This window comes from Manis pentadactyla, chromosome 3 (assembly GCF_030020395.1).
Source record: "Manis pentadactyla isolate mManPen7 chromosome 3, mManPen7.hap1, whole genome shotgun sequence".
In the NCBI taxonomy this organism is placed as follows: domain Eukaryota; kingdom Metazoa; phylum Chordata; class Mammalia; order Pholidota; family Manidae; genus Manis; species Manis pentadactyla.
Genome location: NC_080021.1, coordinates 77,621,680 through 77,637,338, shown reverse-complemented (window position 1 = coordinate 77,637,338; position 15,659 = coordinate 77,621,680). Strand labels below are relative to the sequence as shown.

The following is a 15,659-nucleotide window of genomic DNA, read 5'->3' as shown; positions in this document are numbered from 1 at the left end:
TTTAATTTACTGAGGCTCTTTTTGTGGCCTAGTATGTGGTCTATTCTGGAGAATGTTCCATGTACACTTGAGAAGAATGTGTATCCGGTTGCTTTTGGATGTAGAGTTCTATAGATGTCTATTAGGTCCATCTGTTCTAGTGTGTTGTTCAGTGCCTCTGTGTCCTTACTTATTTTCTGTCTAGTGGATCTACCCTTTGGAGTGAGTGGTGTGTTGAAGTCTCCTAAAGTGAGTGCATTGCATTCTATTTCCTCCTTTAATTCTGTTAGTATTTGTTTCACATATGCTGGTGCTCCTGTGTTGGGTGCATATGTATTTATAATGGTTATATCCTGTTGGACTGACCCCCTAATCATTATGTAATGTCCTTCTTTATCTCTTGTTACCTTCTTTGTTTTGAAGTCTATTTTGTCTGATACTAGTACTGCAACACCTGCTTTTTTCTCCTTGTATTTTGCATGAAACATCTTTTTCCCTCCCTTGAGTTTTAATCCGTGCATGTCTTTGGGTTTAAGGTGAGTCTCTTGGAAGCAGCATATGGACGGGTCTTGCTTTTTTATCCATTCTATTACTCTGTGTCTATTGATTGGTGCATTCAGTCCATTTGCATTTAGGGTGATTATTGAAAGATATGTTCACTTTGCCATTGCAGGCTTTAGATTCGTGGTTACCAAAGGTTCAAGGTTAGCTTAATATCTTCCTGTCTAAGTTAACTCACTTATTGAGCTATTATAACCACTGTCTGATGATTCTTTATTTCTCTCTCTTCTTATTCCTCCTCCTCCATTCTTTATATGTTGGGTGTTTTATTCTGTGCTCTTTTGTGTTTTCTTTGACTGCTTTCGTCGGTAGTTGATTTTATTTTTTGCCTTTAGTTAATATTTGGTTGGTCTGCTTTTTTTGCTGTGATTTTATTTTCTCTGGTGACATCTATTTAGCCTTAGGAGTGCTCCCATCTAGAGCAGTCCCTGTAAAATACCCTGTAGAGGTGGTTTGTGGGAGGCAAATTCCCTCAACTTTTTCTTGTCTAGGAATTGTTTAATCCCTCCTTCATATTTAAATGATAATCGTGGTGGATATAGTATTCTTGATTCAATGTCCTTCCGTTTCATTGCATTAAATATATCATGCCGTTCTCTTCTGGCCTGTAAGGTTTCTGTTGAGAAGTCTGATGATAGCCTGATGGGTTTTCCTTTGTAGGTGACTTTTTCCTCTCTCTAGCTACCTTTAAGATTTTGTCCTTGTCCTTGAGCTTTATCATTTTAATTATTATGTGTTTTGGTGTTGTCCTCTTTGGGTCCCTTCTTTTGGTGGGTCTGTGTGTTTCTGTGCTCTGAGCGACTATTTCCTCCCCCAGTTTGGGGAAGTTTTCAGCAATTATTTCTTCAAAGACACTTTCTATCCCTTTTTCTCTCTCTTCTTCTTCTGGTACCCATATAATGTGGATATTGCTTCTTTTGTATTGGTCACACAGTTCTCTTAATGTTTCAATCCTGGAGATCCTTTTATCTCTCTCTCCGTCAGCTTCTATACGTTCCTGTTCTCTGGTTTCTAATCCATCAGTGGCCTCTTGCATCTTATCCATTATGCTTTTAAATCCTTCCAGAGATTGTTTTATTTCTGTATTCTCCCTCCTTAGCTCTTGCATATTTCTCTGCATGTCCATCAGCGTGGTTATGAACTTACTTTTAAATTCTTTTTCAGGAAGATTGGTTAGGTCTATCTCCCCAGATTTCTTTTCAGGGGAGACTGGGTTAATCTTGTCTGTATCTAATTCTTCTGCCTTTTCATGGTGATAGAGATGGTCGTGGGTAGTTGGCACGTGTCATCTGGGAGAATGTCCCTTCTTGCTAGTTCGTTGCTTTTCTCTCCTGGGATAATGGCGACCTCTAGCGGCTTGTGCTGGGCAGCTGCGCGCAGATGGGGTCTCTGATTCTTGTCCCGCCGCTGTGAAGGAAGCTGTGTGCACGGTTGCTGTGGGCTGCACCGGAGCGGGAACGGGCGGGAGGCTGTTTATCGCTGTGAGGGGCCCTGGAGCTGCGCTGCTGCCCAGGGGTTTAGGGTGCCTGGAGTTCCCTGGTTCCCAGCTGCTGAGCTGATTGTGCCAGGACGCCTCCATCCAGCTGTGGGGTCCCTGTCCCTTTAAGACTTTCAAAGGCCACTCTCTTTTCTTTGACCCAGAGGCGCTGGCTGCGGGCACCCACTCGCAGATTTTACTGCCCCATTCCCCTAGTATCCAGCACCCCACGCACTGTGTGTCTGTGCTCCGGTGCAGATGGCTAGGGCTGGGTGTTTAGCAGTCCTGGGCTCCCTTTCCCTCCCTGCTCCGACTCCTCTCCTCCTACCGGGGAGCTGCGGTGAGGTGCGCTCAGGTCCCGCCGGGCCGTGGCTTGTATCTTACCCCCTTCACGAGGCGCTGGGTTCTTGCAGGTGTAGATGTAGTCTGGCTGTTGTCCTGTATCTTCTGGTCTCTCTTTTCAGGATAGTTGTATTTGTTGTATTTTCAAAAATATGTATGTTTTTGGGAGGAGATTTCCGCTGCTCTACTCATGCTGCCATCTTGGCTCCGCCCCTCCAATCACGTATCATTTTTAAAGTGTGAGACCAGTAGTAATGGGCAGTCTAAGACAGAGAGTGAGGTCAACTCAGAAAATTATGAGTATTGCTATTCAAGGTGATAATCACATGGAAAGCTTTACTAGTGTTTTCCTACTTCGTTAATCAGAGTATTGCAGCTGGAAAGCAAATTAACTAGATATTCCAACATACCACATACAGTGTTTGAGTTATGGAGGCCTTTGGTCTGTGCACATATTTGAAGATGCTAAAGAAACTACCCTGAAATCATCTTGAGGGGTTGGAAAGTCTAATGGGAAAATTGACACTAGGCAGAATACTCCGGTATTTTTTTTTTTTTAATCTTTAGATATCCTAAACCCTAAAACTACTCCAAGCACAGAGAAACCTCTTAGAAGGAACTAATGTGGGGTTACTTTCTAAGGTCTAGGGATGCACTGGATAGAGAGACCTTTCATCTTTTGTAGGAATGAGGAGAGTCAGGGAGGTTGCAAAGAGCTTAGAGTGGGCCAAACTTGGTATAGGGGTAAGTGGAGAATGCCAGTTCTTTCCAAGAATTAGACCAATGAAACAAAGTTGTTACAGTCAGAAATGTTGTGATTAAACTTCGGTAATATAAATGGATGGCAAGATGTTTTGCCTACTGATCTCAGGAGCAGTGGGAGCTATACTTTCTTATTGATTACTCAGCTGAAGGGAAGGTCTAGAAACAAAATTATGTAATTTAGTTGGTACAGTAATAGTGTGTGATAGGGGAGTTTTAAGTCAAAGTACAATGAGATTTCTCACTGGTGTAAAATAATTATTTTTTACTGTCCCCTTAAATCTCATTATTGGTCATTCTGAAATGCCAGACATAATTGAAAGGATTTTTCAAGGGTAGCTTTGTGATTCTTCAAAAACTGCTAAGAATTTTTGCAGTTAGCATTAGGTCAAAGATTTAAATATAATATACAAGTAATTTAATGGAGTCAGAAAAATAATACAAGATTTATTCTGCTGGATAGTTTTTAACAGTGTTATGTTCAAAATTGTAGACTTACAAGATAAGAAAACTTGAACTTTTCAATGAATGTTTTAAAGGTAATCTTGTTTACTGTTACTTCAATAATATCAGTCCAAATATTTAGTAAATATTTTTTTCTTTTGGCGAAGTCATCTTTGCTAGATAAAAAAAGAAATTAAATATTAGGCCTTGACCTCAAGTAACAGATAAACATAACTTAGCTATCATGTAAGGCAGAATGAAATTGCTGAATTGAGAGACATCCTGTCAGACTGAGGTCATCAGAGATGCTCTCCCAGCATGACTAGGATTTTGATAGAGAAGTTCTGGAAGGACATTCTAGGAAGAGGAATATGTTTTTGCAAAGACAAAGAGGCACAGAAGCTCTTGACCTGGGTGGGAAATAGTAAGTGGTTTGTGACTAGAACCACTGTAGTGCTTGGAAAGAAGTTGGATGAAATGAGGCCAGGGTTGGCTGCTATATATTGCAGGAGCTGGGTGGTTGAGAAGCGGCTCCTTTCAGGAGCAAGATGCTAGAGAAACAGGTGCTATGGGAATCTAGCTGGAGAAGTAAGCTGGAATCTGGAAGAGAAAATCCTTTCTCCTCTAGTGTACCTTCAGCTCTTTCTGCTGACAAAGCCTATCATCATGCCAGCTGGCAAAAGAGCAGTATTTAAAGGGTCCATCTCTCTCTTTGCAGAGCAGCCAATAATGGGTGGATTTGAAGATCTGAGATAATAAATTGATAGCTAGCTAAAGAACTATGTCAAGCCATATGCCAATTTGGAATACATTGTGTTTTGGGTTTAAAGAGTATATCAATTACTCATCTCAAAATAGCTAATCAAAATTTCAGAGTACATATCCTTGTAATATTTTCAGAAATTTTGTTTTGAATTACTATAAAAAGCAATTCATGGTCACTAAAAAGAATTGAACAGTATAGAAATGTTTGAAATGTATAAACTTCATGTTTGAAATGTATAAACTTCCCTCTTACCCCTCAGTCCCTTACCATCTGTTCCATCCATGTCTCCTGAAGATAAAACCATTGTTAACAATTGGTGTGTATTGTTTTTCTTTGTACAGATATATGTATGTAATAGAGGTTGTTTGGTAACCCTAATCAGTTAACAATTTTTACTATAGCCTAGATGTTCATATTTTTCCATGTGGTTTGAAACTTAAATTCTGCTTACTGTGTGACACATTTATACATGACTATGTATATATTGCTGGCTATGTATACAATGTAAATTTCAGTGGAATTTAACTCAGACAATTTTTTTGTGTTTTTCTTCAGAAAAATTGTGCAAAAATGTCTCTGTACCCATCTCTTGAAGACCTGAAGGTAGATAAAGTAATTCAGGTATGCTTAATTTGTTTAAATACTTTTTTTTCTCCATATATTATTATGTCATACATTGTGGTAGGTGAAGTGAAGCAGGAAACTTAAATAGCAGATGTATTTGTTCATCTTTATACTTCATATACTTTGTTTCAGTTTATTAATTGCAGACCAAAAAGTTACAGAAAAGTTAGCCACTCTTTTTCATTTTAATGTGAATTAATGGGCATGGTATATTTTTTCTTTAAATTTGGACTTAAACTCTTCAAAGATAGTTGGGTTTAATGAATAAAATTTAAGTTAAATACAACATATTTAAGTTGGTAAAAATCACTCCCAACTTTTTAGATATTCATAGTATTGTTTAAAATTTGTATATTTTTCTTTTGCATCTTCAGGGCTGACCAGTTGTTAAAATAATTTTTTGCCTTCTTTTTGAAGATAAAAATTATAGAAATAGTGAATTACATACTACTTTTAGAACAGCAATAGTGTAAAAGCACAGTGAAAGCACAATGATTTATTTCCTTTTAAGATGTAAGCAGCAGACATCTCATGTGTTCATGCTCTAATTGACTATGTTAGAGATTACAGTATTTCCATTTTCATTAAGTCAGAATTTTTTGTAGTCCTTCGTGCAGCTATTAGCTTTACAGATAGATGCTTCTGCTTAAGAAAAAAATTTGAGGTTGGGATCAATTCTTGCTATTTTGCAACTTTTTATTACTCTAGAGTTTCTAATGAGATAATTTGCAGTATTTAATGAACCCATCTTGTTTCCAGTTTACTTTTAAGTTTATCTCTTATAAACTCAGAATTTTTCATCTGTTGTTTATTCTTTTAATTTGACAAGTTAAATCAAACACCTAGTTGTATTTTTTCATTCCTAAAATTTTTTAATGTGACGTATGTGATAAAATTCTTTTTGAGTTTAGTACTTTAAGCTGCTTATCTAAAGATTATTTTATTTGAGGTCTTGACCTCAGTTGACCTTAGTGTGAGATATACTTCTTAATCATTATTTAATGAGCATAAAAAGATTATTACAAATTTGAGAGATCTTTTAAGCAGCCTCAAGAATACAAGTGTTTTTAGGCAAAATATGTTGGCTTTCTTAGATTGGAGGCTTCCTCCCCCTATAATAGTAACAAATGTGTGGCTGAAATTACTTTGTAGCAATGATTGGGTAAATACGGGATTAGATCATGAACACGTTTTCCATCATAGATCCGTATGGATATTAAGATGTGGTTTGTAAAATCTCTACAGTCCACTGCTCAACTGTCGAGGCTCTAATGCCTCACAGTTTTAGATGGCTGTTCAGTTACCATCTTAAATGCTATATCACTTCTTTCTTCAGTATTTTTCTCATGGGGTTTTTATTTCCACAGAGTTCATCTGAACAAGCGTACTTTATTTATTATTATTATTATTTTTAGTTTTTTTATTTTGATATCAATAATGTACAATTACTTGAATAACATTATGATTACTAGACTTCCCCTATTATCAGGTCCCCCTCACATACCCCATTTCAGTCACTGTCCATCAGCTGTAGTAAGATCAAGCGCACTTTATTTTTAAAAAGCTTTTATCTGAAAGTTAGCCTTTAAGAATAACAAGTCATTAATACATCAGAGCATTAAGTGGTGGGATTTGCAGATGGATCTGAAAGAATGACTAACCTGTTTTCATCCTTGCCTGTTAGTTTTTATGGAGTTGAACCCTTAAATTAACCATAGTTGACTGTGAGCAGAGGTTTTTTATTTTTAAAACAGAAAAAGAAGAAAAAAGTTGATAGTGACAAATGTTGGATTGGAAAATAAAGAGTGCTCCTCCTGTGCATCAGGCTGACCTCTTTAAGGAAGAGCAAATTATATGAGTATTTCCATTAGAAGACCTTTTATTTACCAAGTAGAAAGCTAAGCTACACAGAGATACAAAGAGTAAGGAGCGGGAAATGCTGTTTCTTTTTTTCTTGGTGAATTAAAAAATATTCCTAAACTAGGCACTAAACTAAAGCTTTATTTTTTTTATCATTTTCTATGAGTAATAGTACTTCATTTTTGTTATTGAGATCCTACTGCATAGGTAGTATTTATTTTGTAATTGGGCCTTTACCCCACAGCAAAACAAAATTGCAGCAGTGAACAGACAATTCATGTTTTGTAAAATAAACTATGTTATAATATCCATTAGGCTGTGGCTTTCCGCATATCATTGCTGAACCTCTTTCCATTATGCATCCTTAACAGGAGCCTACAGTTGCTATACCTATAAAAAATAAGCATATAAGATTTACAGTGCAGATGAATGAAGTATATACTATTCATGCTTTTGTAAGCTATACTTACTTAAATTAAGCTTCCATCTCACCAGGTGTCTGTGGGACTACTCTTGACATTAATTTCAAGGCTAGGTTGACTTATAGGCATAAACCTCATTACTTAATTGAGATATTTCTGACTAAAATGTGATATTAGAGATAGGTCATACAATTTATTACCACCCTTGTCTCTGAATGACATACAGCTGTTTCAAAAAGCAGATCTTTCTGTAAAGGAGAAATGATTTCCATTAGTGGAATATTTACTATGATGCAGGCTACGAAGATAGCCCTAAAGGGAGGGAGTTCCTGGCATACTTGAGCATGAGTAGCATTCATAAATATATACATTGTCAGAGTGATTTTGGCAAGTTTATTTAACAGTTTATGAATTACATTATTTTATCATCAGCCTTTTATGTCACTGATAAATATGTGTGTTGAATACTTGGTAATTTTTTTCATTTAATATAGTGTAATCACTTATGTTTGTTAAAATGAAGATAAAGATTATGTTGGTAGGATATGCTAAAATCAAAATAAATATTAGCAACTTTATAAGCATTTACATTTTTAGGTTTTTTTTCTGGTATTTGACTTTTTGTATGAATGTGGTTGAGCTTTTTTTCTTACACAGATAAAACATTTTTACATAGACTAGTTAAAAGAATATTTCCCAATTTGGGGAATATTAATTTGCAGCAGCACTATGAAATATTGGTTATAAAATACATAGAATGGTGCTTAGTCATGTTTTACATGACAGTGTTAAAATATTTAGAGTATGAAATATATTTTTGATTTGCAGATTTTCTTCGAAAAATGTATTGCTGGAATGCTTGAAATTAAACTTTCTTGAAAAAAAAACAAGTTGTTAATTTCTTTTTAGAAGGACTGAATTTAACTTATAAATTACATGAGAATTTTAGTTAAGTCTATAGCTACAACATTGTTGTAACTTTTCTTCTTTTCTTTTTCAGGCTCAAACTGCCTTTTCTGCGAACCCTGCCAACCCAGCAATTCTGTCAGAAGCTTTTGCTCCCATCTCTCAAGATGGAAGTAGGTTTATACTTGGGTTTATTTTTCTTGAACAGAAATATATTTACACCTTCTTTCGCTCAAATAGGGAACCCAAGATATTTTTTTTTAACACGCAGCATTAAATCGTTAAAAGAAAAAATTATTTTAAACATAACCCTTTAATCAAGAAAGTGAAATATATGAATATGTAAATGTGTTTTATGGCTTAATGAAAATTAAGTGAATTAAATTTTAGCCCTCATAATTCCCTAACTTACGATTGATTCATTTATTTTAAAAACCTTATATGTGAATTGTACCCCATGCTACTGCTCTTAAACTGGCCGAACTTACATATATTCTCTTTCTGGGATGGGCAAGTGGGGGGTTGAAATATCTAGCCATGTCCTTTTAAAGGAGCTTCTCAAATCCTGAAATCTCTACCCAGTCTCCAAATCCTTCTCTTTGGTTTCTTTTCCTTCTAAGTTCATAAGGGTTCAGTACAAAGGCCCTAATTAATATGGCTTAAGATACAAAAGGAATGTTAAATTAGGTTTTTGTGGCCTGTCATCTTTTAACTATTCATAACAGTTTCTCTAAGAAAATATATTTTAAGTCAAATAAATCATGTAAAAAGAAAAGCTTTTGGAAATAGTGCTTTACTATTAAGTTGAATACTATTAATACTTAAAGACATTGTTTCCAAGATTTCATTAGAATTTGGTTAACATTTTAAAATGACAGGACACTAAATAAATTTACAAGCTTGGATTTTTTTTTTATTATTACAGTTCAGAAGAATCATTTTATAGTTGTGTTACTTATTACTAAATGAGATAGAAAGTAGCTGGCTTGACAGTAAACATTTTGGTCAGTTGTTCTGAATGGGATAATCAGTGTTGTGCTTATACAAATCCTAATCAAATAAGTTTATTTTAAGAAAAAGGCAAGGCAGAATAATTTATTTCTACTCTTGAGTATTTAGAAATCTGAGGTTCAGTTCAAATGTCACTTCATAGTCTATGACTTCCACCTTAAACATTTTCTGTATTTCCTATTTCTATTTGTCATTACAGAGATAGGGATGTGTTTTTCCAAATTGCTAGTTTAAATTCACCCTAGATTTTATAAATATATTGTAATTATTTAACACAAGTAAAACTCCATAATAACACTTTCCATTTTGAATATTATGTCAGTGTTTTTTCTTTTATTCATTCATCGTTCATTTATTTATATTAGGTCTCTATCCTAAATTGTATCCGGAGCTTTCTCAGTACATGGGCCTCAGCTTAAATGAAGAAGAAATACATGCAAATATGGCCATGGTCCCTGGAACACAAGTTCAGGGGGTATGTACAGTTAGTATAATTCACCAGTTTAATTATATAAAATTATGCTTTACACATAGATATAAGCTGTCCTCTTTATGGTTAACTCACAGATTTATATCTTTAGCATTGATTTCCCTTCTCAGAAATTTTATAGTGCCTTCTGGTTATCACTTCTTAAGTAGTCTGCTTCATTTTGTGCTAGTACCACTTTTCTAATTTATTAAAGAGTTAAAGATGCAGATGCTTTTGACTAGTCCATTCTTCTTTGTCTTCTACATTTATTCAGATACTAAGACCTAGTTATTCTGTCTTGTTTCTTGTGTTCATTGATTCCATTCCTACCATAACCCTTTTCAGGGTTTCTGTACTTCTGATGAGATTATTATAGTAGTCTTTTACATTTGTTCTAGTAAATTCTATCAAGCAGCACTAAGCTGCTGTTGGATTGATTATTGGGTTAATCATTCTGAAGTAAAGGTCTATTCATTTTTTGGGGGGGACTAATAGTCTTTTTAACATTTTGAAACCTAGAACCCCTTGTAATTAGACTGCAAATTCTAGGCTTAAATATACTGTATCTCACAGCTTTTAACTAAAGTCATTTCTGTAAAGTGCTATAATTTCACTTTGCAGCACTTACTATGATTGTACTTAAATACTTCTTCTGTGAAGACAGAGTCCTTCACTGTCTTGTTGCAGTAACCCCAGTGTTTAATAGAGTTCCTGGATTTATTGTACAAAATATTTATTGAAAACTTGCTCATATTATTGTCCATTGAGAAAACAAAAATCACAGTAGATATTTCACCAGAGATAACATAAGAAACATAGAGGTGGAAGAATTGGAAAAAGCAAAAATGAAACAGATGTAATGTAGAAAGCAGCTGGGTGTCAGAGGGAAGAGGTTGGAGTTAGCAGAAGCTACAAGCTTAGGTGAAGAACCCCATGGAGCTGGGCCTCAGAACTTGGATGAGGGGATACTGCTGTCGGTGCTGGTACCTCTGTGGGGTTGCAGTAAGGCTGGTTTTGGGAGTATCAGTAAAAGCTGGAGAATGGAATCAGCTGTTGCCACCAGGGTAACAGCTACGCCCAGGCAATGCTGGAAGCAACCTGGAAGCAAGAGGCACTCGTCCCTCCTGCAGCCTGCCTGCCTGTCTCCCTCCAGTGCCTCATGTGGTGGATGCTAACCAGAAACCCGCTGACAAAGGGAAAGGTAATTTGCACAGTTCAAACCCCAGCATCATCACCAAGTAGAGTTCGGAAGGGTGGCTTTGAAGCTGACAGGCTTTAGCTTAATACCTGGCACTGCCTATTCCTTTGACTACTCAGTATATCTACATACTTTTGCAGATATTTTAACTTTATGGGACAGCACCAGCAGCTTTATAGTTTCTTCTTAAAAGGTGCAATTCAGCGGAAATTTGAGGTTCAGTAAACTATTTCTACTAAGGGACTCAGTATTTTAGGCTTTGCTGGCAACACATGGTCTATGTTGCATATTCTTGTTTTCTTTGTTTACACCTTTTAGCAATACAAAAATCATTCTTAACTTGGGTGTACAAAATCAAGCCAGTTACTTCTGATAAAATGAAGTTACTCTTCCTATTTTCCCAAAATGGGACGACAGCATGTGATAAGAAGGTAGGGAGGAATAAGAAGATTAAGTGCTGCATTTCCAGAACATTTACAGATAAAAGCAGAGAAGATAGGCGTAGCTGCTGGGATTCTTACTTTGTAATAATCATGAGGCTGTATAATTAATATTATAACTTCCTTTGCTTCACATTCTTTACCGTCTTTGTCCTTGGCCAAGACTTCAGCTGGTCTTTTTTTAGTACTTCGTGGGGTGAAAAAAAAGACCTTCATTTTTCAAGTGTCTAAATCTCCAGGGCTCTTTAGTTTCTTTTTTGTTTTAGTTAATTTTTATTTGTTGTTGGAGATTTCTATTAACTTTTCCTGTCTAGGGCATTTCTCATTTCACATGTAATTTTCTTCTCTAGATGTTCCATCTAGTTTCTAAATCTTCTGTTTCTTTCTTCGGTCATTGTTTCCCTTAAATCATTGAGCATATTGAGCATATTTATAGTAGATGTTTTTAAATATGTCTGCTAATTTCATGTTGTTATTTCTGAATTAATATTGATTCTTTTTCCTGATAAGGGTTACATTTTCCTGCTTGTTCACATGCACCTGTTCTTAATTGTAGCTGGATGTAGTGAGTTTATGTTCTTAGGTGCTTGTGTTGGCACATGTTCTGGCAGGCAGTTAAGTTACGTGTGGATCAGCTTGATCCTTCTGAGGCTTGTTTTTATACTTTGTTGGGGTAGGTCTGAAGCAGCCTTTCCTGAAGGGCTACTGTAGCCCCACTATGAAAGTGTGCCCCTCTGGGTTCTCTTCTGGGTGCCCTGGGTATTCAGTGGCACACTCTACTCTGGCTGGTGGGAACTTGAATGTCTCCCAAACCTGTGACCTCTGGGGACTGTTCAGCTTACAGCTCTTGGCATGTTCTTTGCCTGGCCTTGTGGAGCTTTACACACATATAACTGGATTAGTATTTAGCAGGACACTCAAAGGGTTCACTGTACAGATATCTGGAGCTCTTTGTGGTAGCTCCCTCCTCTTCTGGATTCAGCCCTGAAAATTCTGCTGTCTTACCAGTTGCTTCATTTTTAAAGACCTCTGATCTTTGTTTCCTTGACTTATCAAGAGCACAGTCCTCTACTTGGGATTTGCACATTGTGCACCAGTCCATACAGTGCTCTAAGCAGGAAACCAGATGATGATAGGGCTTGCCTCGTGTGTTTTCCTTCACTCAGGGATCACTGCCCTGTGCTGCCAAACATCTGCTGTCCAAACACTTGGCTCCTATTTTTCCAGTTGTCTAGTTGTTTATGGCAGGAGGATAAATCATAATGCCAGAAGTCTATTTTGCTATCACTTTTACTATTAGACATGGAAGACCTAAATATCTCGCATCTCAAAGAACCTCCTGGGTTCCATACGTAGTCCTGAACCTGTTATATATTCGAAACCCGTTTTACTGTTGGTAACCAGAGTTCATCACTGCGGCCAGTTCACTCTTGCCCCAATTTCAGTGATGTGGAAGTCTTAAACAATTGTGTAGTGACTTTCTGATTCAGGGAAAACATTGTCATGTCCCTTACTGGAGGCATTCTTCCCTGATAACTAAGCTCTCGAGACTGTATGCACAGCTCAAGGATGTGGACTTGGGATGCAAGTTTTGTGTGTGGTTTATATACAACAGTGAGAGGGGCCATTCCCACATTCACACCTAGGTTTCCAGATCTTATATTTGGGCCTTGGAAGAAACTGTATCATGTATTTGGTTGTTCATCCAAAGCATATGTTGTGTCCTATAATGTTGGAACCCCAACCTTTAACATGTTTCTTCCACTGGCTCCTGAACTGAATGATGAGAGCTAGTAACTTAAGAGTCTGCACACTCCAGGAACTGTGCTAAGTGCGGTAGATAGAATAGTGAACCACAGTGGCTCCCCCTGGTCCTGCTGTAGTGAAACTCATATTCCAGACAAACCAGTGCTTATGACTTGTGAAGTAAATGGAAGAAGAATAAGTGAATCGAGTGCCAGGGCTATTTTCTGATACAGTGAGTGTATGTTCTCTCTGAAAAGTTGATATTTGAGCAGAGAACTGAATGAAATGAGGGAGTAAGGCGTATGAGTATCTGGTGGGAGAACATTCCACACAGTATAGGTGGACATCTTGAAGTCCTTCAGGCAGAAGTGAATGTGGTAGGCCTGGAAAACAAGGCCTGTGATGGGCAGAGAAAATGAGGCAGGACATGGTAGCTGATGGCATTAGGGTAGCCAGGGGCAGGTGGGCTATGTCCTGGTATAAGGGCTTGGGATCTGAGGTGTGAGAGTGGTATAATGTGATTTTTTTTTGTTTGGTTACCGTAGTAGCCCTCACCAGAAATGGTTACTTGTTTAGAATGGAAGGAGAGATCAGAAGTATCATGGAGTTGGTCAAAATGTTCATAGTTAAGTAAGAACATAAATATATATTTAAAAATACAGGAAAAAATAAAGATGTCTTTCTTAGAAGTAAAACCCACACAAAAGCCCCCACTTTTGTCCTATATCCCAGCTAAACAAAATAATTTGCTGCTGAAGTTTTTCCTTTTATATCCCATTGCCTGATTTTCCTGTCTCTCATAGCTGTAATTCTTTCTTCTTTTGAACCTTTATAATCTTTAAATAATATTTTTTGGCATTATGTTCCGATTTTTCTAGTATTGTTACTCATGTTAAGCTGTCAGTTTTAGAATATGCTGTCCTAATTACCATGAATTCTGAATGAAAGAATATGCAGTCCGTGATGTATGTGTAGCTGTTTCCTCTTTCTTTGATAGTCCATAGATGTTTATTAAAGGGGATGGGAAATAATATGTGAATGTCCTATGTGCCAGCATGCATATAACGTGTACTTTTATTCCTCACAATGGCACTGAGAAGTAAAAAGAAGTTATTCCTTTTATAGAAACTGTGGAAGGATAAATAGATCACTGAAGATCAGACCATATAAAAGAATCCTCTGGAAAAATGTGTGCTTCAAAAATATGTTGTGGCCTTTAAGTTCACTTTTAAGTTGAAGATGAACCAAAGTACACATGAAACAAATGCCTGTGAATTCAGAAGGCAGAAGAGAGTAAATCACTGACTACTGGATATGATAAATGTGGGGAGAAGTTACCTGAGGAGTTAGTAAATAAAACCAGGGTCATATTTGCATAAGTCAAACTATATCTGAAGGAATAATTTGCAGATTATTTCTTAGAAACTACAGCTTGTTATCGTTTTTGATTTTTTCCAGGGAGAATGTTTCTAAATGTTGACTCATTGTATGTTTTTGTTAGCAGCTGGTAGCAAGACCTTCTAGTATGAACTATATGGTGGCTCCTGTAACTGGTAATGATGTTGGAATTCGTAGAGCAGAAATTAAGCAAGGGATTCGTGAAGTCATTTTGTGTAAGGATCAAGATGGAAAGATTGGCCTTAGGCTCAAATCAATAGATAATGTAAGTATTTTTACTGTCTGTTTTAATCTGTCTAAATAGCTTGTAGGATGTCTCGTGATCAATGTTAGAATGATTTAAAATGCAAATGCTTTAATTATAACGGTGCACTTATAATTGAGAATATTGTAAATCTACTAACTTAAATTCTTCTCCTTGGAGATGCCTTATTCGGAAGAGGCAGACTTAGGACTTCCATCATTACCTTGAATGAATTTATTTTTTTCTTTTTTGAGTGCTCTTCCTGGAATAAAGTTCACTGGTATGCATATATTATAACTTAGTTTATACAAAAAGAATTCCAGGATTGAAATAGAGCAATGTTCCTGGAAGCTAAGAGTGATGAGTGAGAATCAGCAGTCTTAGGATTGCCAAATGCTGATCATTTAACTTGTACTTTTGCAGGTTTGTTATTTCCGTCCTCAAATTTGAATTTAATAGGTCATTTTCTGAGCAAATGTGACTTTTCTTATTAGGCAGCCATTGCTTTATACTTATAATTACCTCTTACCATACTGACAAAGAGGATTGCTCTCTGAGGAAGTTTTTAAGATTGTTAAGGACATGCTGAATCTTTACAATTTATGGTTTTAGGCATTACTTTATTGGATTCTTTTTTAGTCTTCAGTCTCGTTAGCTGAAGTCTGTCCAATCTTTCCTCGTAGAAAATGAGTGTGGTACACTGTGGTTAATGGCTGAGGCTGACCTTGCCAGGCAGCCTCTCCCCTGCCTGCCTACCCAGAGGGCTGAGGGCATCAGTGTCTGCACACTTCTAACTTGTAATACAAGACACATCAGTGTGCCTCCATGTGGAGCTCTGATTTCACTGCTCTCCCTTCCTGGTAGTGAATAGTATATATGTTTCCCCTTCTGCCAGGGTTTCTTCTCTGTCTCTTCCTCTGTTCTAAAGGGACAATACCTAGGCCTCTATTCTCAACTGCATTTATCTTTGGAGTAGATTTGCTCACTTGGCCAAAGCTCATTGGTCTGAC

The 15,659-nt window shown here is 36.7% G+C and overlaps 1 protein-coding gene across 5 annotated transcripts in view; it reads left to right on the top strand.

Moving 5' to 3' along the window:
- SDCBP (syndecan binding protein) overlaps positions 1–15,659 on the top strand; it is a 61,517-nt gene that overhangs the window by 6,854 nt on the left and 39,004 nt on the right. For 3 of the 5 annotated variants that reach the window (XM_057498043.1, XM_036907560.2, XM_036907562.2), the window contains exons 2-5: positions 4,887–4,952; positions 8,238–8,316; positions 9,520–9,629; positions 14,509–14,670. In XM_057498043.1, the coding sequence (XP_057354026.1) occupies positions 4,902–4,952; positions 8,238–8,316; positions 9,520–9,629; positions 14,509–14,670 (402 nt within the window). In that variant the 5' untranslated portion in view covers positions 4,887–4,901. The remainder of the gene's footprint in view (positions 1–4,886; positions 4,953–8,237; positions 8,317–9,519; positions 9,630–14,508; positions 14,671–15,659) is intronic. The other 2 variants (XM_036907561.2, XM_036907563.2) reach the window with 1 other exon arrangement.